At 39.6% G+C, this 22451-nt stretch overlaps 1 protein-coding gene and 1 pseudogene across 2 annotated transcripts; one reads left to right on the top strand and one right to left on the bottom strand.

Annotated features, from left to right (window-relative positions):
- The first annotated feature begins 336 nt into the window (after positions 1–336).
- LOC144009916 (toll-like receptor 5) lies at positions 337–2303 on the top strand (annotated as a pseudogene). Its single transcript, XR_013281066.1, has 2 exons — positions 337–422; positions 548–2303. The product of XR_013281066.1 is annotated as a toll-like receptor 5 (transcript).
- Positions 2304–3134: 831 nt separating this feature from the next.
- kif3ca (kinesin family member 3Ca) lies at positions 3135–22438 on the bottom strand. Its single transcript, XM_077509855.1, has 8 exons — positions 20595–22438; positions 10662–10763; positions 10461–10583; positions 9189–9307; positions 8931–9047; positions 8722–8830; positions 8497–8645; positions 3135–5421 (listed from the first exon to the last, which is right to left on the bottom strand). The coding sequence occupies exons 1-8, from the start codon at positions 21999–22001 to the stop codon at positions 5337–5339; spliced, it is 2211 nt and encodes a 736-aa protein (XP_077365981.1). The 5' UTR covers positions 22002–22438; the 3' UTR covers positions 3135–5336.
- Between the last annotated feature and the right edge of the window lie 13 nt (positions 22439–22451).

The raw sequence follows: 22451 nt of genomic DNA, 5'->3' as shown, positions 1-22451 counted from the left end.
TGACCTTGCAAATTATCACATTTCCAAAAAAAAGAGAAGCATTTTCCCCCCATCATTTTTATTTACAATCCAGAAATGGTAACTTGAGATTTTTGATTGGCTGAACAAACACATTTGCAAACCAGCTCACAACAATCATTTCAATATAGGACATCGCACATTTCCCAAAACAGTTGAGAAAATGGACAGCATTGTTGCAAGCCTGGACTCTGTCAATGAAAGGGGAAATCCATTTCAGCGTCATGTTTACGGTTGTGGGTCAATCCAATGTCCATCGCAAGTGAGATAAAAACACGGGGATCAGACTCTGATGTTTACTTTGCCGATACACAACTACTAAAACGGGAACAAATTTTCATCTGAGAAGCAACACAATGAGGATACTTGCCTTTTCTGTGCTCGCCATATTTTTCCTCCAAAAGGTAGGAAAACTTAATTCCAGCGTTCTTATCATCCTACACAAAAAAATTTATTGCTCTAGAACCTAGATTGCACTTTACAAATGAAAATGTCTAATTGCTTGACCTAATCCACTTGAAATTTACAGGTGCCAGGCTGCCTCTCATCCTGCTCCATAACTGGCTCAGCAGCCAACTGCGCCTTTCAGAACCTGCATTGGATTCCTTCCCTACCTCCCAACATCACCCACCTGTACCTGGAGATGAACCACATTGGTGAGATTAACGCCACCTCGTTGTCTGGCCTTGAGCTGCTGCGAGAACTGGACTTGGGTCATCAGTATTCAACTCTAGTGATCCAAAACAATGCATTCAGCGGACAGAAACGGCTCAGGAAGTTGGTGCTGGGGTTTAATACGATGCTTCAACTCGAGCCGCGGGCCTTTTGGGGGCTGTCCAGTTTGCGGAGTCTCTACATGGATTACTCTTCACTTAATGAATCCATCCTGGAAGAAAACTATCTGCAGCCGCTTTCTTCGTTAGAGACTCTTGACCTGTTTGGTAACCGCATAAAGAGACTCCAGCCTTCACATTTCTTTTTCAATTTGACTAATCTGAAACATTTGAATCTAAAATTGAATCGTATCAACAAAATATGTGAGCCTGATCTAGCTGCCTTCAGGGGAAAGCAATTTGAGTCTTTGAATTTAGACTCTAACAACCTTCAGGCTATGTATAATGAAAGTCTCGATCCACGTACCTGTGGGAATCCTTTCAAAGGAATATCTTTTGGAACACTTGACGTATCCCATAACGGCTTCAGCGTAGACAAGTTAAAGCTATTTTTTAAAGCTATTGAGGGTACTAAGATCTCTCATCTCAAGCTATCAGGACACATAGGTAAAGGTTTTTCATTTAGCAATCTCCTGGATGTGGACAGAAGCACTTTTGAAGGCCTCAGGAGCAGCTCACTCGGCATGTTGGATTTCTCTAAAAACAGGCTATTTGCGTTACAACCGGGAGCATTCAATCCACTATCAGAAGCTCAAGTTATTGACCTTTCTCAAAACAAAATCAATCAAATGCACCAAAATGCCTTTGAAGGACAGGAACATTTAAAAAAGCTCAACCTGTCTAATAATTTACTCGGGGATGTCCGCGCTCACAGTTTTGCTCCTCTCAGGAACCTGAAAGTGTTGGACCTGTCTTACAATCACATCGGTGTTTTGGGCTTTCGCGCATTTCGCGGACTTCTAAGTCTTGAAGTATTAAATATGACTGGAAACTCTCTCAGAGAGTTTGGCTTCCCCAGCACTCTCCCCAGTTTGAGTTACCTCAATTTGAATGATAATAAATTGACCTCTGCAGCGGTGTACACAATTGCAAGGTTTGCACCTAACGTCACATATTTGAACATTCACAACAACAGAGTGGAAAACCTCCAGGGTGTGTACACTTTTATGACTAAGCTGAAGAAACTCCGGCATCTTTTCTACGGAGGGAACCCCATCAAGGGGTGCACAAAGGATACACAATCTTCTGAAAAGAATCAGAGCCAGGTTAAAGTGTTAGATCTTCACAGCAGCAACTTGCAGTTAATTTGGTCTCAAGGCAAATGTCTCGATCTGTTCCAAGGTCTTCACCGTTTGGTCAGTCTGACTTTGCGCTCCAACAACTTGCGCTCTCTTCCTGAAGGTATTTTCAAAGGTCTCACTTCACTTCTTGAGATGGACCTCTCATCCAATACTTTGACCTATCTTCACCCTGATGCATTTCCTAAAAGCCTCAAATTACTTGACCTTGCTAACAACTTCATAGCGTCGCCCGACCCGGCCCCCTTCCGTACTCTCAGCTTCCTTAACTTAAATATGAATCGATTCCACTGTAACTCAAACCTGTCAAACTTCCTGAAGTGGATTAAGGAAACAAATGTAACCTTTTTTAGTCCTGTTGAGGAGTTAAGATGTGAATTTCCTATTGCTTTCTATCAAGTTGCTCTGTTGGATTACTCCACACGTCTTCTTGGCACTGGAAGCAATTAAAATGGTTTGTACTTACTTACACTTTTTATTTTTTATTTTTATTTTCTTGGAACGGAAATGACTGACTGGGTCTAATTTCGACATTTTCTTGTGCAATGAAATCCTTCCTTGAATCTGGTTATAGATTTGGAGGCGCTGTTGGCATTTCTTAGGTTTGTACACCAGAGAGCAGCATAGAGCTACGTAATAACCACCAGATCCTGAGGCTATACCAACCTTCTATCATCCAGTCCAGGTCCAACTGTAACAACATAACGCACCATATTGTTTTCATTAAATCGTAGATACATGTCTAAAAATTTACAGCTCTAAAATGGAAACGATAATAAATACTATTTGCATAACTGTGGTAAAAAGAAAATGTGATCATTTATTCTTATTTTGTGCAAGAGCATCATTTGAGTTTGTCTGAAATATTGCTTCACTTGTGTACCACTCATTGCTGATTACATTGGCATATTGTTATAAAATACACCCCTGCTGTCCTAATAAAGCTGCACGCTGGTCATGAAATATTTAATTGCTAAGCAGGGGGTGAGGAAGAGGCCGCTCTGTAATTCATCTGCTGAAAAGACTCACATTGTGTTAGGGAAATTAAATTAAGGCAAGGTTTAAAAAAAAAAAAAAAAAAAAGGCACTCACATTAACTATAAATACCCTTGATGAAATCATAGCATTAAATATGACTACAGAATGCTTGTGTCAGTGTTTTTATTCATGTTTCTTTATACCCGGACAGATGAGCTCAGCACGACTAGCATTTGCTATTTTAACAACCACTATAAACACGAGACCAACTCCCCCTACTCCGCCATCCATTCCTCAACTGGCAGGTTACCATGGCGACCGGCTCCGTATTCCACCTCCTCCTCCAACTGTCGTTCCTCACTTCCTGATTGTCTTTGGCTCACTGCTTCCATCCCTCCCCCCCTGCCTCTTTTTTTTTCCATGGGCATGTTACTTCCTTCCTCCCCCACAACCCTCTCATAGTCATACAATATTTGACACAGAACGGTGACTTAACTGACACGTGTGTAACACGAAAACAATGTACAAAGACATAATTATTAACATCTTTTTTTTTTTCTAAATCACATTCACCCTGCCTTTACCGTCAGCGCTATATGGTATAGTTTCCTCTTAATGTTGCATGAAGTAGAACAAATGAACAGCAGACATAAAAATGCATCACTAATGTACAGTTGACGACAATGAAAATCTACCCTGACCAATAGTTTTACTAAATAGTCCCTTTGATATTTAAAATCACATTTCATTCATTTACTAATATGCAAAATCCTTTTGGATCGCATTAGGGTGCTCACTGAAATGCTTTTTAAAAAAGACTTTAATACATATCATTCTATTTTTAATTATATGTATTTATTTTAAATACCGGTAACTCCCATAATTTTTTTTTGTCTTAAATTATTGGCCATATGCCGTCCTCACAAACTGTGTGAAAATGTGTGATTTGTAAATTTGTTTTCTTTTTCAAACAATTTTAAGGCATATTTATCTTTTAAATAACACATAATGACTTTCTTAATTGACCCAAGACACAGTAGGGCTGCACAATATATCGAAAAAAAACCCATTGATATCGCAATATTGCTCCATGCAATATGCAGATCGCAAAGACATGCAATAAGTTTTGTATCATCACCTGCCTAAGTATTTTTTTTTTTTGCAATTTTTTTTTTTTTTTGCCTGAATCATCTCATGATGCAAATGGTTTTAATTTTTTTGTGTTTCCTGAAAAAAATGATAGGCGATTACTTTAAGAAGGCATTGATATGGAATTTTATGCTTTTATGTGAATTTGACCGCCGCTAACTAAAATGTGCATCCAATAGTTGAACATTATCGAGAGGTAGTTACAATTAATTAACTAGACTAAGTGCAATTTCTGGAGAAATTGTGTGGGAATGCTGTAAGCTGAATGCTACTAGGTCAATGCTAAGATTTGAATCCATGTGGACTGCTTATGAAGTAAATTGAGAGATAAATTATGGCAATGGTCTTTACCAACTGTGCCACCGAGCAGTATCAGACCCCTGGTAATGATGATAAGTTATATGTATGGAAGTGGGCGTGGAAAGTGAAACTTAGAAAAAGTTCACTGTCCCTCCCATTGAAAATGAATGGGGAAAAATTTATATTTAATGTTAAATTGTGCGAATACTTTAAGTAATGTGGAATCAGACGATATATACCCCAGAAGGCATGAATTTTTGAAGCTAGTTGAAATTTGAACAGTGTAAATTGGAAGTATTGTGTGGGAGTTGTTACATGGCAAAAAAATGTGGAGAATAAAAATCACAATAACAAGAATTCCCACAATTAAGAATATACTGTTTTTGCTTATTTTGATGCATGAAAAAAATGTAATTCTTTCATTAGATAACTGAAATGTCATTTCTTTTGGTACATGTAAAATATCGCAATAATATCGATATCGCTATAATCAGCAACTATATCGTATATCGCATGATTTTCCAATATCGTGCAGCCCTACGACACAGCACGTGAATATTTCCTACTGTGAAAGAAAAAAAAAAAAAAGACACATGGACATTACTTCATTACTTAAAGACAAATACATTAAATATGTACACATATATCATATAATACAGGATAGAAGCCACTTTGGTGACACACAAGCATACACGCGCCCGCACACACATTTACAGTACAACTCTCTTTGCGCTCTCACATGCAATAATAACAAAGATTCAGGTTGTTTGGTTTTTTTCTGACGAGCTTTGTAAGGTCCTTCGATTTCCTGCAACCATCTGTTGTGTTGCTCAAGAGGTGTTGTTGTATGTCCCAGCACCAAATTTTGCAGCAAAATAAATAATAAAAACACACGCTGCTAAAGCTTCACCAAAGCGATTCACTGCGCCGATGCGGGCATGGCAGTACAAGCCGAAAGGGAAACATTGGAAGAAGACGAAGTGAGAGACGTTTGGCTTTGACACCTGCCAAAAAAAAAAGGTTATTTAAAACCAGCATATGTCAAATAAATGACTGAAGAAATGAATCACAGGTTAACAAGATTATACATGAACAATGATATTACTGGCGGCTGGGAGAGTGATGGGGGTGGCTAATCCCAAATAATTCCATTTGGATGCATCACGTAAAACCATTGACACTCGCCAGATAGGGGCTGAGGAATAAAAACGAATCTTTCCATTAAGCGCTAATGCACGACATGAACTTAAGTGCATATTGCTGATTCACACCACGATGGCAGAGGTTCAAGGTCGGCCACTCTACCTTCTGAGCAAGCTCTGTGAACTGATGCCTGGTGTAGATAAAGCACTATAAACGTGTGCTTTATTTACTATTTTACCATTATGATAAAATTTGTTTTTTGCATTTTTTGGACTATTGAATTATGTTTTGCTTTTTTTTTCTCCCAGCAGTACCATTAGTTACCCATTCGAACTGAGTGGTTAAATGGCAAACAAGCATGTTTTTTATTTTATTTTATTATTATTTTTTAATTATTTACATATATATATATTTTTTTTAAATAATTTTTTATGTACGGTATTTATTTTTATTTTACTTATTGTATTTGAATATTTTATTGACTATTTTTTAATTTTTATAGTTAGTTTTACTAGTCTTACGTGTATGATAGTGTGCGTCTCTCATTGTGCAGCACTTTGGAAACGTTTGTTTATAAAATGTGCTAAACAGATAAAGTGAACTGGAATACAAATGTACGATTAATTTGCGTTAACTTTGGAACTCTGGCAATTAACTTATTTGCTCCCAAAAACGTATAAATACGTTCTATTTCAAATGTATTAAGTTTACCAAAGACGCATTTATACGTTTTTGTTTTGTTTTGTTTTTTAATGCTAGCAGCTAGTGCATACAGAAGGCTTTAATGCAGTCTCTCAACTGCAGTTAAAGGTTTAAAAATTGTTGTAATTAACTTGTATCCCCCAGGAAGGAAGTGAAATCAGAATTAAGCCCAATTACAGAAATTTCAATGCAAACATGGTATGGAATTTGCAAACAACTCAATCTGGGAAAGGAATTGGTTTTACTGAAATGGATTGGATGGGATGATAAATTTGTCCCTAGAAAGCATGATTTCACATTTAAACAATGGAATGGAAGAGGTTTGACAGTTGTGTGCAAAATAATTAAGAAAGGTGTGATGGTGGAATTCCAGGATTTGAAAGATGAATGCAACTTGAGGAACCAGGATTTGTTTAGGTATCTTCAATTGAGAGATTATTATCAAAAACAGATTAGGATAGAAGAGGGAGAAATTCATTCAATTGTTAAAAATTTTGTACAAGCATACAGCAAGACTCCAAGTAGGATTGTATCAATTTTGTATAGATACTTGATGGATTCCAGGAATGGATCAACTATATATGTAAAGAACAAATGGGAAAAGGAGAGTGATGAAGACATCCCAGAAGGCAGATGGAATGACATGTGGAAGGCTCATCTTACTACAACCCACTCACAAGGTTGGAGAGAATTTGTTTGGAAGAATCAAATTCGCTATTTCATTACACCCAAACTTACCGGTAGGCGCCTGAAAAGTGCTGGAGGTTATGTGAGCATTCAGACTCGGATCATTTCCATGTTTTTTGGAATTGTGAAGTCATCAAGCCTTTCTGGGTTATGATTCATAAATCTCTTTGATACTGGGTTATGATGTACCGTTAACATTTGAAGTGCTATACCTTGGCTAAATACGAGAGATTGAGTTTGTAAAGAAGACCAATACTTGATGAAAATTCTTCTTGCTGCTGTGAAAAAAGCTATTACTAAGAAATGGCTAAAGGCAGAAGTGCTGCCATTGGGACAATGGAGAAAGGTAGTAGAAGATATACAGAATATGGAAAGACTGACATATAAAATCAGATTAAAGGAGGAACAGTTTGAAAAGGACTGGTATAAATGGCTGGATTATATATCTTGAATTGGATAAGGAGGATCAAGGTATTTTAAGTTGACACTCTCCTGCAGCCCCTCCCCCCCTTTTGTTGTTGTTGTTGTTTTGTTTTATTTTATTTTTTGGGGGATAATGAGGTAGGTTGATTTGTTGTTATATAAAAAAAGGGTAAAATAGAATTCATGAATCCAAATGGAGATATATGTTAAAATAGGCCTGAATAGGAAAATACGGATGTGTATTGTCAAGGATTCAAAATTGTGGTGGTAGTATGATATGTTGACTGTACAGAATTCAAATGTCTGGAAAGGCTGAATAAAAATGATAAAACTTGATAACTCACCCTCAAAAAAAAAAGAAAAAAAGTAGTAATTACAAAAACGGCCAGCAGGTGAGAGCAGAGTATAAGAGATCAACCAGGGCCATGTTGCAACAACCTCTTTTCCCCACTGTTTTAAACAGATTTGTAAATAATGGTGACACTTATATATTCTAATGTTAATTGCGGGAATTCATGAATCCAAATGGAGATATATGTTAAAATAGGCCTGAATAGGAAAATACGGATGTGTATTGTCAAGGATTCAAAATTGTGGTGGTAGTATTATAACAGAATGATATGTTGACTGTACAGAATTCAAATGTCTGGAAAGGCTTGACTGTACAGAATTCAAATGTCTGGAAAGGCTGAATAAAAATGATAAAACTTGATAACTCACCCTAAAAAAAAAAAAAAAAAAAAAAGTAGTAATTACAAAAACGGCCAGCAGGTGGGAGCAGAGTATAAGAGATCAACCAGGGCCATGTTGCAACAACCTCTTTTCCCCACTGTTTTAAACAGATTTGTAAATAATGGTGACACTTATATATTCTAATGTTAATTGCGGGAAAACGGAAACAGATAGAAATATACTTTTTTTCCCTGATGAAAGAAGAGACTCTAATCTTTCTTTTGGTAGGTTCCATGTTTTTATATCAATAGAACACAATATTCTGTGGACCTTGCAAAATCAATCAAAATCCAGTAAAACAGCCGGGAGTGAAGGGGGTTGCTTCTAGAATATATCTAGAATGAGAAATAAACCTATTTTTATTTAATATTTGATTATACAATTTGACTTACCAGGAGCGAGATTTGTGAACGCCTCTGTCGTTGGTCGGCGAGTTGTCCGCAGAGGTGCTTAGGTTTAGCTCTGCATCCTTTAAGCGACCCAGTAACGAGGCTGTGTTTGGAGGGTTCATGTCCAGCTCGAGAAACATGATGTTCTCAGCCTTAACACGCACACACACGCCGCCATATAAAAACCGCAAACAACACAGTCAAAAGTCACAGTCACGCATCCCTTACCCTGAATCTGTTATTAGCCCCCATCGTTATGGCAACCCTGGCATATTGGCTGATTGGTCTTTTATATCCTACCGCAGATGTTGGCCTTTTCTTCATCTGCAGGGGTTTGCTGAATCGAAGAGGAAGTGGAGAGAAATCAGAAATCAATCAGGAGCAGGTTGTATTAGATATTCCACGCATGCGTCAGTCAATCTATCGCAAACCCTGACCTCTCAGCAGGAACCAGAGGCTGGAACTTCCACTGGTCCTCTTCAGGGTCAAAGGTCATTCTGCTCATGATCTTATTCTTCTCCTCTGGAGGGATGAAGTTCTCGATAATTAAATACCTACGCGACAGAGACGATAGATTCACATTAATGTACTGATTTGAACACATTCTAACACCCTCATGGATTCAGATCAGAATCTTGTAATTGAAATAAATTTTACATGGTATTTCTTTGATCAAAAGCGAGCTACGTCCTTACTTGAACTTGAGCTCTCTGGTGAGCTCGTTCTGCGTTTGCTCCAGCTCCTGACGGCTCCTCACGTGCTCGTCGTTGACATCCTGGATCTCCGCTTTGATGCACTGGAGCTTGGCGTACAACTATGAGAAAAGACGCAGAAACAAAGTTATTCACAGTTTAATTAGCTGGAACTTGGTCGCCACTAGCAACAGTAATTGAGGTACTGGTATAAGGAAAAAAAATGGAAAAACTGCATTAGTTTAGGAGTCCAAGTTAGGGCTGCCCCCATGATGGAAATAATAATAATAACGATTATTTTGGCAATAATTGAAATCGCGATGATTCAAACGATTATTTATTTTTTGGTACAAAACACGAAATAGTTAAGCATTTAAAAATATTAAGACCAATTAAAAAAATGGAAACACTAATTATGTAATTTCTTTTGGGACCAAACAGAATTTATAATAATAAATGCATTTCTAATAATTTTTATGTATTTCTTTTTGTTGGCAAAAACTTGGAGTGCAGCATGTGCACTGTGCAGTAGGACGATCATTTATTTTTTGGTACAAAACAAGAAAAATGTTTAAATGTAAAAAAAAAAAAAAAACATAAAAAATATTGTTTTTATATTTTCGTGAAAGCAGAATAATTATGCAAGTTCCTTTGGGATGAAATAAAATGTCTTATTATTTATTAGCTATCTTTAAAATTTAAAAAAGGTGCAAGTGTATAAATTTAAACAACTCAAAAATTAGTATTAATAGTCTTTTTTTTTTTTTTTTTTTTTTTTTTTTTTTTACAATTATGCTGATTTCGTAATTGTGGAGTGTAATAATTGAAATTGTAATTGAATTTCAATTAATTACACAGCTCTAGTCCAAGTCGATTCAAAGTCTGCTAGTTTTCCTTGAGTTGGGAAAAAAATAATAATAATAATAATAATCTGGTGTACAGTAAGACAGAAGCTCATTAATCCAGTGTTTTTCTTTTGGTAGATCAGCACTTTTCCAGTTCTTAAGTATGCATGTTTCAGCAGTAGTTGCTGCCAATAATACAATTTTTATTTATTTTTTATTCAGTTTTAGTAGTGTTACATCTCCCAGCAACCAGGTACGACGATCAGGTTCCAAGGTCTCCCCACAGACCCAGGAAGTTACTGCAATTATATAAGTCCAGTTAAGATGCACCACTTTTGGTGCTCCGAGTTGGTAAAATGAGCCTGCACTGGAGTTTTTGTGAAACGTATGCTGGTAAATGTCCACTTCTTCCAGTATTTGAAATCTTTACCTTCTTGAGTTTCTTGGTTTTGGCCTCCACCTCTTGCTGCAGAGAAGTAAAAGTCTCCCTCAGCTCCAGCGTCTCGTCGTCCTGGACCAACATCTTCTGCTGCATCTCCCGCTCGTTGCGCGACTGGAAGGACGTATTGTTAGAAAAAAAACAACAATGACAATCCGTAGCCGTCCGGTACATTCTGCAAAAACACATTACCTGCTCAGCAATTTCCTGCCTTTTCACCTCCAGCATCTTCTGCTGCTCATTGGTGTGATCGATGATGTTCTTTCCGCCGACCAGCAGCTTGCTCTCTATTGCCTGGAATCGTGTAACGAGAGAATGCACTCAATACGCAACACAATGCAGTTTTAACATCCCAGCGACGAGCCGCTCGTTTTTATTGATTAAAAGCAACCAATCTACTGTACGTTACAGCAGGCATCCTGTGCAAAGATAACTTTTAAAATCCATGTACACTGATAGTTACACTCGTTCATCCTGGCCGGATGCGGCAGTGCTGATGAGGCAGACGGACGTGGGCAGCTCCACCAGCCCCGTGATGACACTAAGCTACAACAAGCTGAGCTGTGCTCCAGCGCGATGAATTAAACATCGACTCGGCGCATCAATAAAAACCTCATTAATCTTGCTTCACGGCTGATATGTGGACTGTAAAGTCAGTTGCTCGTAAGGGAGCAAATTATTTCTCATCTCACTATCGCTTTACATAAATATCAATACATCATGTTGGGGGTGTAGCGTAAATGTTTGCTAATACTGTATCCTCGGTCAGACTCATGCCGTTTTATATTCTTAAATGACATATTATATTGAGAAAATCTGCAATATATATTGAAATAAATAAATAATAGACAAATCTCTTCCCATGCGTTGGTCTATGAGAGGAAGTGATGTCAGAACCACAGTACCGATTTAAAAATTTAAAGATTATAAGTAAGAACGGCAACCGTGTCAGGCTGTCAACATCAAAGTGTACAGATTTTTGGTGGGTTCAAGGATATTTTTGTGGCTGCGTCTTCCGGGTGGATCACCTTAACGATTGTTTCTCGATCCTGTCAATCAATCTGCGTAACGACGTCGTGCGTGTTCATTCCTAGCTGCTCATGCGCACTTCGAGTGTTGTATTGTACTTCAAAATGTTTGCTTTGTTCTTGTTTACTGCAAAACTGATATTTATGTTTATGTACAGCACTTTGTATACAGCAATGCCTGTCCTTCAAACGCTTTATAAATAAAGTTGAGTTGAGTTGAGTTGAGTAGCATGTAGCTAGCTTCGTGTAGTGAGCTTCGGATTCGGCCATTCATCGTTGTAGCTCCACCGAGCTTACCGCGTACTTTGAAAAGAGCTGAGAGCCGCAAGAGGACATCCGTATGAAGGGAGGCCGGCTGCAGAGACTGATGAAGATGATGATGAAGATGAGCTCGAATGTTAGCGACATTTGTAAGGTGTTTCCCCCAGACGAGCAGGCGAGCTGAGGATGCGCAGTTTTTTTTTAAACGTGACAAACAGATGTTTGGCTTCCACTTTTCAATAACACCATTGAATCCACATTTAAACTGCCTTTGAAAAGTAATCAGACAGCTCTCGGGGCACTAGCTTAGCGGCTAGCTGCTAGCCGCTAACACTGGTGCTACCGCTAAAACGATGGCAACAAATTCCATATAATACCATGTTAGCGTAATATTTTTTTTAATCATCCTTAATTAGTGATTAAACTTGATGTTAGGACGAGGTTGTGTTGTTTTTGATGGTGGCAATAGTTTGCGACAGCCATATAAATGCCACAGCTACTGTACAGTAGGGATGTAACGATATCCAAACATCACGATACGATATTATCACGATATATGAAGGTTACGATACAATAATTATCACAATATCGTGGGGGCGTTGGCGATATTTAAAAAATGATCACAATATTGTAAAAAAAAGAGCTCATACTAAAAAAAAGAACAATATTGTGCTTTTGTACATAACAGCAATGCATATAAACCACCTACAATCTCTAATAACAATATTGAGGCACTTACTTGCTAATGCAAGCACACATTGATCGCTTCACAAGCAAATTAGGTTCCCCTTTATCTGACAATTAGCATAGATTTTAAACATAGAAGGCCAAAACATCCCTAAAGAAAATTAATTGCACTAATAAAATAGCCACTAGTGGGTGCTAGAACTGCACAAATGGAAATCAACCTGACTTTTTTAACAGATGTGTTCCTTTTAAATATTGTGAACATGACGACGACGATATTGTGGCAGTTTTCATATCAAGTTACACCGTGACATGCAGCCAGAAAAAACTTCAAAATTAAAGTATACCAAGGCATTGATGTCCATTTTTTATTTGTTAAGCTTTATTTTGAAATTGGTCTTCTCTCGTTCCTGACAGTACACTTAATGGGGTATATGCCACGGAAGAGGCGGGACTGTTTTTTCCACAACAGTTTGTTTCCGGTTCGATTTGCGACGTGTGGGCTGCGTCAAAAATACTTGTGCTTCCGACTTTGTGCCCCTGGGTTGCGTATTCGCAACATGGACCGGAAATAAACTGATGTGCAAAATCACGTCCCGCCTCTTCCGTGGCATATACCCCATTAGTCAGTAAACAAGGCAGAAACATATGAGCTGGGCTAGGCTAAATAACTTGGAGACAGTACTAAATAATAGACAGCACCAGTGTGTGTGTGCATACTGTACATTTTTGTAACGTAATCACCCACTTCTATAGTGTAAGATCGGACAAAAGCTTTAGAAAAAAAATGAAAAGAGACCCTAAAGCTGGCAAGGCCACATTCTTGCCTCCGGGAAACAATCGAGTGTGTGTTTAAATTGTAAGCATCTATATATTCTGTGCACTTGCACATACCAAACTCTTGCTGCTGTCCACTTAATGACATGAGAGAGCAAAAACAACAACACACAAACACTTGTGCAACGGATACAGTGGAGGCCTTCAGAGAGAAAGCGGCAAGCCTTTTACAGAAAGCCTCTTTGTTTAGGGGCTTGCCTTTGTCTTCCATGTGTGTATGTGTGTGTGTTTATTTCCACCTCTGTGAGGACAAACAATATTTTAAAACCAACAGGGGGTGACACGTGCGCCAGCGGGACCAGCCAACTTAAGTGGGCAGTTTACGGGTGAAGACTTTTACAATTGTGGGCTACTTAGCAATGAAGCGCTGTGGAATGTATGTAAAAAAAATTATGTAGTGTTCATATTACGTTACAGCTATAAAAAGATGTGCGTGTGTACGTTTGTTTTGCTGTCCTTTGTGTTCAGTCACATTCATTGTGCTCCATTAATGGGCTGATTCATGTTAGGGGGTTTCTCTCGCATGCATGTTCCTTTCTTCTGATAGGCTGGTTATTGCTACAGAGGAGAATACTGTACATGCAGCCTTTAGGTCAGTCAGCATTTTAAATGAGTGCCTTGGGATTTGCTGTAATAGCTACAATATATTTTATACCCCAAACTATTCAGACCTTGGCTATATATTTTTTTAAGTTGAAGCAATATTTTATTTCACATATTTAAGCTGGAAATTGCATCCCCCAAAAAAGCAGCAAAAGACTAACAAGTTGTGTTTGATGTGGAAATGTTTTTTATATTTTTTGACAATTTTGGGTAAATGCAGTATTTGGCACCATTCTAAAGAATGCTAGTAACTTAGAGAGAACTAGAACACCATTGATTAGCATTAAAATTCAGTAACCTAATAGGCACAAGTGATTGAAAAAAACAAAACAAGGTTATTCCTAAAAAGTATTCATTATTGTAAGAAGAAACATTCATATTGGGCCTAAATAAGGAAGATAAAAAATGTCTTGATGAATTAAATAAAAAAGGATTACATGTAAAAGTAAAAAAATAAATAAATAAATAAATAAATAAATAAATAAATAAATAAATAAATAAATAACAATGTTAAATAGTTTTAAATACAAACAGTTCAAGATTTAATATGACTTGATTTAAATATAACTGAACTGTACATGAAAATTAAAAAGTATACAATACTGGGTTTAAAAAAAAAAAATTCAGGCCCTATGCATAGCTTCAAGCATCATTCTTATACATTTCATTGGATTTCATATAGGAATGGGCGATTATTGATACCAGGTATCGGTATTGGGCCGATACCCGGACTCATTCCAAGGTATCGGTGCTTGCGATGCGGAATTAGGAGAATAGAAAATTGCCATTGGTTTCTACTAGTTTAAGGGAAAATGCTATATTGGGATATATAGGTATTTATTTATTTTTTTAACATATTTTTTTTGTATCAGAAGTACTAGTGTTACTTGGTATCTGTATCAGTTGACAACTCATGAGTTGATTTCATATTAGTATACATACTTCAAATGTAAGTTTTATTTGTACTTTATTGAGTGAACCGTTCATGTACCACCAGGGGGAGCCCTAGTCACTAGGGGTAGGAACCTCTGGGTACCTCACGAATTACAATACGATACGATATGCGATACAAGGCTCACGATAACGATTATCTCACGATATGACGATACCGCGATTATAGCTATATTGGTCACGTAATAAATCCACGATAATCTACAATAAAACTAATCATAAAATAATAATAATAATAATAAATAAACAAAAATAAAATAATCAATAAATAATAAAAATAAATGAATGATAATAAAATAATAAATCAGAATATAATAATAAAAACAATATAAATAAAGATAAATATAATGTATAAAAAAAATTAAGCTCATGAGTCTTCTTCGCCTGACTTCCATCCATTTCCCCGCCACTCTTATGAGGTGCTCCCCCTAGTGGCCCGCCAAGTAATTGCTCTATAAGTCATGAACAATGGAGCAGTTATTGTAGCTGAATATTAACTACAAATATTGCGATACTTGCGTAGACATATCAATAATCTACCGGGAGACAAAATATCACGATGTATCACGATATCAATATATTGTCACACTCCTACTAGTCACTGCTTTAGCATTCTAATCAATACATTCAAATTTGCATGAAGACAGATTTGCCTGTCTTGACTGTGTTTGAATAATTTTGGACATTCCTTCTGTTAAGAAGTAAGAAATAATTATGAAATGCGTGAATGATTAAAAATGTTTTCACAAAATATGTCTTAAATAATTTTGGGTTGAACACTAGTTCCACTGCAGTTATTTTTATGCGTGAAATATCCGCTGTGTGACTTGGTCAAATTTGCCAAATATGTGCACAATAAATCTCCTGTTAAGTCCATCTGAAACAAAACAAGTGTGCTGCAGTCCTATTTAAGGGCGTCCTCTTGCATTTGTTTTATCCTTGGATTGAGTGAAGAAGAGTACGAAAAGTTTCATAACGAGCTTCTGGCTCCTTTGAATTCGACGGCCAATCCCGGTGAAGCCTGGTCCTGCAGGGATCGACTGAGCTATAAATACGACGTGACGACAACAGGTCTCGCGTGTGCAATGGGAAGACGGGAGACAAAGTGGAGGGTTTGAAGTTGAAAGGTAATGACAGGAGGCAGGAGGAAATCACAAAAGGTTAAGCAATCTCTGCTACACCAGTGGAGGTGCACTTCACATCAAGTTGTTGTCAGTAGAATTATTATTATTATTATTTTTTTTTTTTGGGGGGGGGGTCCATTGAATCGAATAGTTTTCATTACATTATCAGTTGATTTTATCAAATTCATGGAGAACAATTTTTTTCATTCTTTAAATGGGGCTTCACTTATTTTCCATTACCGCTTCAGCACTCCCGAATTCATATCATTGTACACACGCAGACACGCACTGCATCAATATTTCAGTGAGGTCTTCATCAGCTTACACACACACAAGCACCATTCCACAGGCCTTTCCCTTTACCGACGAAACAGGAAGGCAGGAGAGAAAAAAAGCAAAACAGGAAACAGTCAATCTGCCCTGAAAAGAATGTACATATTATGTACATGAGGACCCGAGTAGAGGTCACATGACGTGATGTGAGTCACATCCCCTTCTCAGAGAAGTTTCAAGAATAGTTCCTTTTAATATGTTCTAGATTTCAACGACAGATAAGCCCAAAATACTTTACAGTGAGCTTGTTGAACAAGACAAGGAAACTCTTCATAGCTACTCTAGGTCTGACGATGTCAACAAATATATCGTGCTGATGCCCCGCAGCCATCATAACAAAAGGAACAAGAAACCTTGACTGGGACAAAAGACGATGATACAGTTCTGACCTAGAAAAGTGACTCTAAGAATAGTCCTGAGGCGATTGAAGGGGAGGTTTCATGTTCATAGCTGACAGTTTCCATCCATCTACCATTTTCTGTCAGATGTATCTGGTTGAGTGAGACAAAGAAATGAAATCTATCTCAGTTGAAGAAATGGGACTGATCACTAGTCAGTCACGCAGTGTGAAGAAAATTCTTTTGTATGCAGATGGGAATAATATAGTCATCGACATACTTTCCCTCTGTACAGTATATACAGTAGTTTAAAAGGGAGTAAATCCAAGAATTTTCTTGAAAATAATTTGTTTAAGAGGTTTCTTTTTTTTTGCTGCTTAGTTCATGTTCCACAAACGTAATATGAATCAGAACGCCATGTTTACATTAAAATTTTGGGGTTGACTTCCCCTTTAAGAACCATTTTTGTTCAAATTTCCTTTATTTTTTTCCTACCAACTTTTCAAATTTGGTTAGGTTGTGAGCATTTTAGGATTAAATATATGTTGCGGTGCCCCAATACGTCATGCAGCTAAACAATTGCGAGAGTCAAACTAATTATCCATCCATCCATCCATTTTCTTGACCGCATATTCCTCACAAGGGTCGCGGGGGGTGCTGGCGCCTATCTCAGCTGGCTCTGGGCAGTAGGCGGGGGACACCCTGGACTGGTTGCCAGCCAATCGCAGTCAAACTAATTATGTATTTGAAAATGGATGCATAAAAGACATAGGCTACTGTATCATCGCTTCACCAGTGTTGAGCCATAGCCATAACCTCTGTTAAGGACAGTGTGCCACAGAAAGTGAGGGAAAAAAAACCCAAACACTGGTGATGATGCACAAACCCCTAAAGCTATATTATTGAGTAGTATTATAGCTTCACATAGCAAATATCTCAAATAAGAACCTACAAAAAGCAGAAATTACCAATCATCTACTTACTTTGCTGATGGGCAAATGTCCAAACTAATTACTGAGACTAACCAGGAGTCAGCAGACTAAGTCTGCTCATCAGCGGAACCGTTGCTAATTTCTTGTGATTATCTTGACATAAATGTTTCTTTCGTTCTCAACATTGCATCACTCTCCAAATAAGAACAAATGGATTTTAGAAACACTTTAAATACATATTCAATATAGAGCTGTTTTTGCCTGCTGTGAACTGTTCAGACAGAACAGGCAAAACTGAAATGGTTGTTGAACCAGATACGAACCTGTGAAGTTGCAAATACATGAGCCGACCTGTCAACCTGCAGAACGCAAACTGTCGTTCCTGGTTACATACGCGCCGGAACATTTGGAGCAGCCGCATGTTGCAGCTCAGCCATCTGACAACACCCTGCAGTAGCACCAAATGACCCAACCCAGCCTCACAAGGAGGCTCCTGACCTACTTTACTCTTTGAATTTGTTGTGCTCCAAGAGATGGGGGACTTAATTGCATTTCAATTTGATCTTATCTCTAATTGCTTATTTATAGATTCATCTGCTCCTTGGCCAAAGTGCTCTCTCTCTCTGTCAGGTCGACTGTTTGCTTGACAGCCACTGGCGTGAACAACAGGGCACTCTAAAATGGCCACACCTGTAAACACGCTAGCTTGCACATCTAAGTTTGAAAAGAATCCCTCCCTTCCTATTTCACCTTTTTCTGCATAAAGTGCATGCACTCACGGCTGACTACCAGGCACTCTAATGCAAATAAGCAAGCACAAAAGTTTTGGTATCCCAGGATAAACGCGCAAAGCTTTATCGTGCATGTTTTGAGGGACACTGATGCAAGGGCAGGAAATAGTTGACCTCAATCATCTTGTCCCTCAAGGCGAGGGAGAATTTCGCTGAGTCCCGTGGCTGACGCCACTCAACAGCCACCCAGTCAGCATCAAACGAGAACTTGCACTGCGCGGCGAGATCACAGAAGATTTGATACGGTTCAGCAGTATCAGGCACACACCGCTTTGAAGGACAACGTGACGGGAAGGAATATGAGAGGCCGGATGAAGAAATGTACACGAGGACTTTGTCCCAGCAGACTCTGCCACATTCCCGCATAACTTCGATTAGAGAAACTGAAACATTTATTTCACATTGTTAACTGGACAGTTTGTAAAACATCTATTACTTCGAGAATAACTGTATATGCTGTTTTTCAGGGAGCGCTTGGATGCTTGCTAAAAATATGTACCAAAATTTTAAATTGTCTCATGTACTAAATAGTACTGCAGTATTGCAAGCATTTTCTTGCTACCAAACCTGTTATTGTAGTAACTTGAACAATAGCTGAGCAAACTATTTGTTTGTTTTGTATCCTACCTCACTGAGAGAAATTTTATGGGAAGTTTAGATAAATGCTTCTCGAAAGAATCTGCAATTAAGTGTGGTGTGCCTCAAGGATCCATTTTAGGTCATTTATTGTTTAATTTGCAGGTGTTTGTTTGTTTGTTTGTTTGTTTGTTTGTTTGTTTGTTTGTTTGTTTTTAAATAAATTACTTGTTGGTCTTGGGGTACGAGCCCAGATGAGCCCTTTTCTTTGTCCAATAAAGGTCAGCAGTATTTCCAAATAACTTAAAGCCTGGTTCACACGGCAGGAGAATTGGCCCGATTTTAGCCCCGAATTTCCCCCCCCCGACAATCGTAAGGACGCGCCGAGACGTAAACGATAATCTTCACAGATAATCCTGCCGTGTGTCTTGTCACCACACACAGCGCCTCCCGATATCGGCGCTTGGAAGGACCCCCGACTTGAAATCGGGCATATCCAACATTGCCCGATTTCGCTCCGCGCAGCAGATTGACAGTGACGTGCAGCCAATCAGAAAGCGAGCCAGCGAGGAAGACGGTGGGGAATCCAAAATCAAAACAGTCATGACGCAGCAGAAAGTCCGTGCTCGCGCTATTACACTTTTTTTTTTTTTTTTTTTTTTAAATACACGCACACACATTCTCCACAAATAAACGTGGTCTCCGGGTGGGACGCCAACCCGGGCCGCCAGCACCGAGCCGAGGGCAAGCGATGTCTCGCCAGCGCCCATTTACACTCCTTTAAACAACACATTTTCTTTTTATGCCGCTTTTCGGCTGAAAACCAGGATCGACTCATGTTGACGACTCGGAAGCCATGTTTAATCTCGAGAGGTTTTGCGAGACTTCCCGTCACATTCTTGAATGAACTCGGCTCGTGTGGAGTGTGTTGATTGTGCAGTGTGGCCGCACACCACACACGGTAGGTTCAAAACTGGAACTCCCGTGATTTTTTCTCTTCACGTGTGGTGTCTGTCAAAGATTGGAAATCGGCCGACAATTTTAAAATCTTGCCGTGTGAACCAGGCTTAACAGTATAACTAACGTGACTCAATCTGTCTACGATTAGTACTACCACTCAATCTCTCAGCATGAATGACTTGTGATTCGAAAACATGTGCATGAATCAGCGCAATCATAAATGAATCTGTGACTCACTCTTTGGTTGCCGACTGGGAGGCAGCTGACATTTAAATATCAAATATATGACCACATAGTTCTGGATATATTTGCAACAAGATGGTAGATAAAGACTAGGGCGCAAATAAGTGAGGGACACAGTCTTGGATATGTTGGATTCATATTTATGAATGACATAAGATGACATCACTAAATTGTGTTACCCGCCCTACGCCAATATTTAGACATGGTTCCAGTTGGTGTAAATTTGCGTCTCCTTTAAGACACAAAATGGGGAGGGACCATATCTTGGATGTTGTTTAACTTGCCATATGGGTGTTTTTATGATATTCCATAGAAGACCAGATGCCAGATTTGAAACCTCACAGAACGTTTGTATGTGAAACCCACTGCTATTTGTTAGCATTTCTGGCAATCGGAGATGCTTGGTATTCTGTATGATGAACCAAGACCAAACAATCGATACACACAATGCAGATCCTCACCTTGTACTTGGCAGTCAGTTGCTCAGTGGCTTCCTGCTCCTTCCGCAGATCCCCCATCATTCTCTCCTTCTCGCCAAGAAGCCTCTGCTTCTCATCAGCCAGGAGTGATCGATCCCCTCTGATGGCCTCCTTCTCCCTCTCCAGACGCTGCTCCTCTTGCTTCACGTACTCCTCAGCCTCCTTCTCCACCTCCTCCTCCTCCTCCTCGATGTCTTCCTCCCCATCTGGATCCGAGTCCTCCTCATCCAGCCGCTCCTTCTTCTGCTTGCTCCTCCACTTCCTGTGGTTGAGCTGGGCCCTTAGCCGAGCGATCTCCCTCTGAAACTCTCGGAGCAGAGCGTCTTTGGGGTCCTCGTTGACCCGAGGCTGGTTCTGGATGTTCTTGGCTCTGTTGGCATAGCGAAGAGTGGTGAGGGTTTCATCGTAGTGTTGGGGGGCAGGGCCTAAAGTGGCCACCATGACAGTCTTGGCGTTACCGCCGAGCGAGTCCTGCAAAAGGCGGGTCAGCTTCGAGTCCCGGTACGGTACGTGGCCGCTGCGGCCGTCCGCAAGTGCGGATATGACGTTCCCTAGTGCGGACAGAGAAAGGTTTATCTTAGCCGCTTCTTTCAGGCGTTCCCCCTGGACGCCAGTCTTGGCCTGGCGCTCACTGCCGGCCAGATCCACCAGGTTGAGGCGCCCAACCCGGATGTGCTTCCTCCCATCCGGACCAGGTTGTCCACACTCCACGGTGATCAGGAATAAGGCGTGGGACCTGGACGAATACTCGTTCATGTCGGTGGCCGCAACTGCCCTTGCTTGGTTTCCCACGTTCATCACCTCCTCGATTTCCTTGATACTCTTGCAGACACAAGACGTAAGGTCCGGGACGTAGACTCCAGTTTCCGGACTTTCTCTAAGCTCCAGTCCCCGGGCGTTGGCGTGGTTGGGATCCAGGAGATCCCGGATCTCCTCACGATAGATCTCGAGGTAGGATGCCCGTACCAGGTACTGCTTATCAGACTGCGAGCGTGAGATGTGCGTGAAGATGTGGTCAAAGGCATTGGGTATCACGCCCCGTTTCTCGGGGTCCAACCACATCCCCTGCATGGTGTACGTCTTCCCAGTCCCGGTCTGTCCATAAGCAAATATGGTACCATTGAACCCGGCTAGCACAGAATCTATCAGAGGCCTAACGCTCTCGTCGTACAGATCTCGTTGTTTGGAATTGGCATCGTAAACAGCATCAAATGTAAACGTTTTCTGGGGTTCGCTGTGTGACGCCCGAGGATTCCTGAGGATCACCTGTCCCAGTCGCAGGTCCATCTGCATGATGCCCCCGGAGGGACCGTTGGGCTCCTCCTTTCGGTTCATGGGTCGACATCGAACGACCACCTTAACCGACTCACTGCTTTTATTCTTTGACATGGCTGGCGTCTTGTTACCAGTCACACAATGACAATAAAATAAAAATAAATAAAACAACCTTTTTGGCTACTAGCTTTGTGTCAACATAGCCTTTCTTCTCATTAATAAAACATTCAGCACGATTTCTTCAATTAAATAAATTAGCATATTTAACAGTGCAAATGGTAACATGCCATCCTAATGTCTCAATTGGCCTGACTGTCTGTTAAATTAGCATAAATGGTATCAGCTCTCACGCACTGGCTCGACGCTTCATTCCCGCTACGTGTCCACACATGAAGACAAAAAAATCCAACCATCTCAAAGATAAAATGACCGATATTGCGCTCATATCTTCTTTTTTCCACGCCCAGGGAAACCTCATCCTTCAGTCCTCCACTCAATGATGCTCAGTCCGGCGCGCGGGTGTGGATCTCCGAGAGACAGATCCTTCTACTGCACACACACGCG

This window comes from Festucalex cinctus, chromosome 21 (assembly GCF_051991245.1).
Source record: "Festucalex cinctus isolate MCC-2025b chromosome 21, RoL_Fcin_1.0, whole genome shotgun sequence".
Classification (NCBI taxonomy): domain Eukaryota; kingdom Metazoa; phylum Chordata; class Actinopteri; order Syngnathiformes; family Syngnathidae; genus Festucalex; species Festucalex cinctus.
The sequence above is the reverse complement of the archived record's forward strand: the minus strand, read 5'-3'. Positions and strand labels throughout refer to the sequence as shown.

Bases quoted from the DNA above. Each gene is read 5' to 3' on its own strand.
- kif3ca (XM_077509855.1), bottom strand. From the start codon at position 22,001: ATGTCAAAGAATAAAAGCAGTGAGTCGGTTAAGGTGGTCGTTCGATGT. The intron at 9,308-10,460 runs GTAAAGATTTCA...CTTTTCTCATAG, and splicing joins AAACCAAGAAACTCAAGAAG to TTGTACGCCAAGCTCCAGTG. The intron at 8,646-8,721 runs GTAAGGGATGCG...GTGCGTGTTAAG, and splicing joins GGGCTAATAACAGATTCAGG to GCTGAGAACATCATGTTTCT.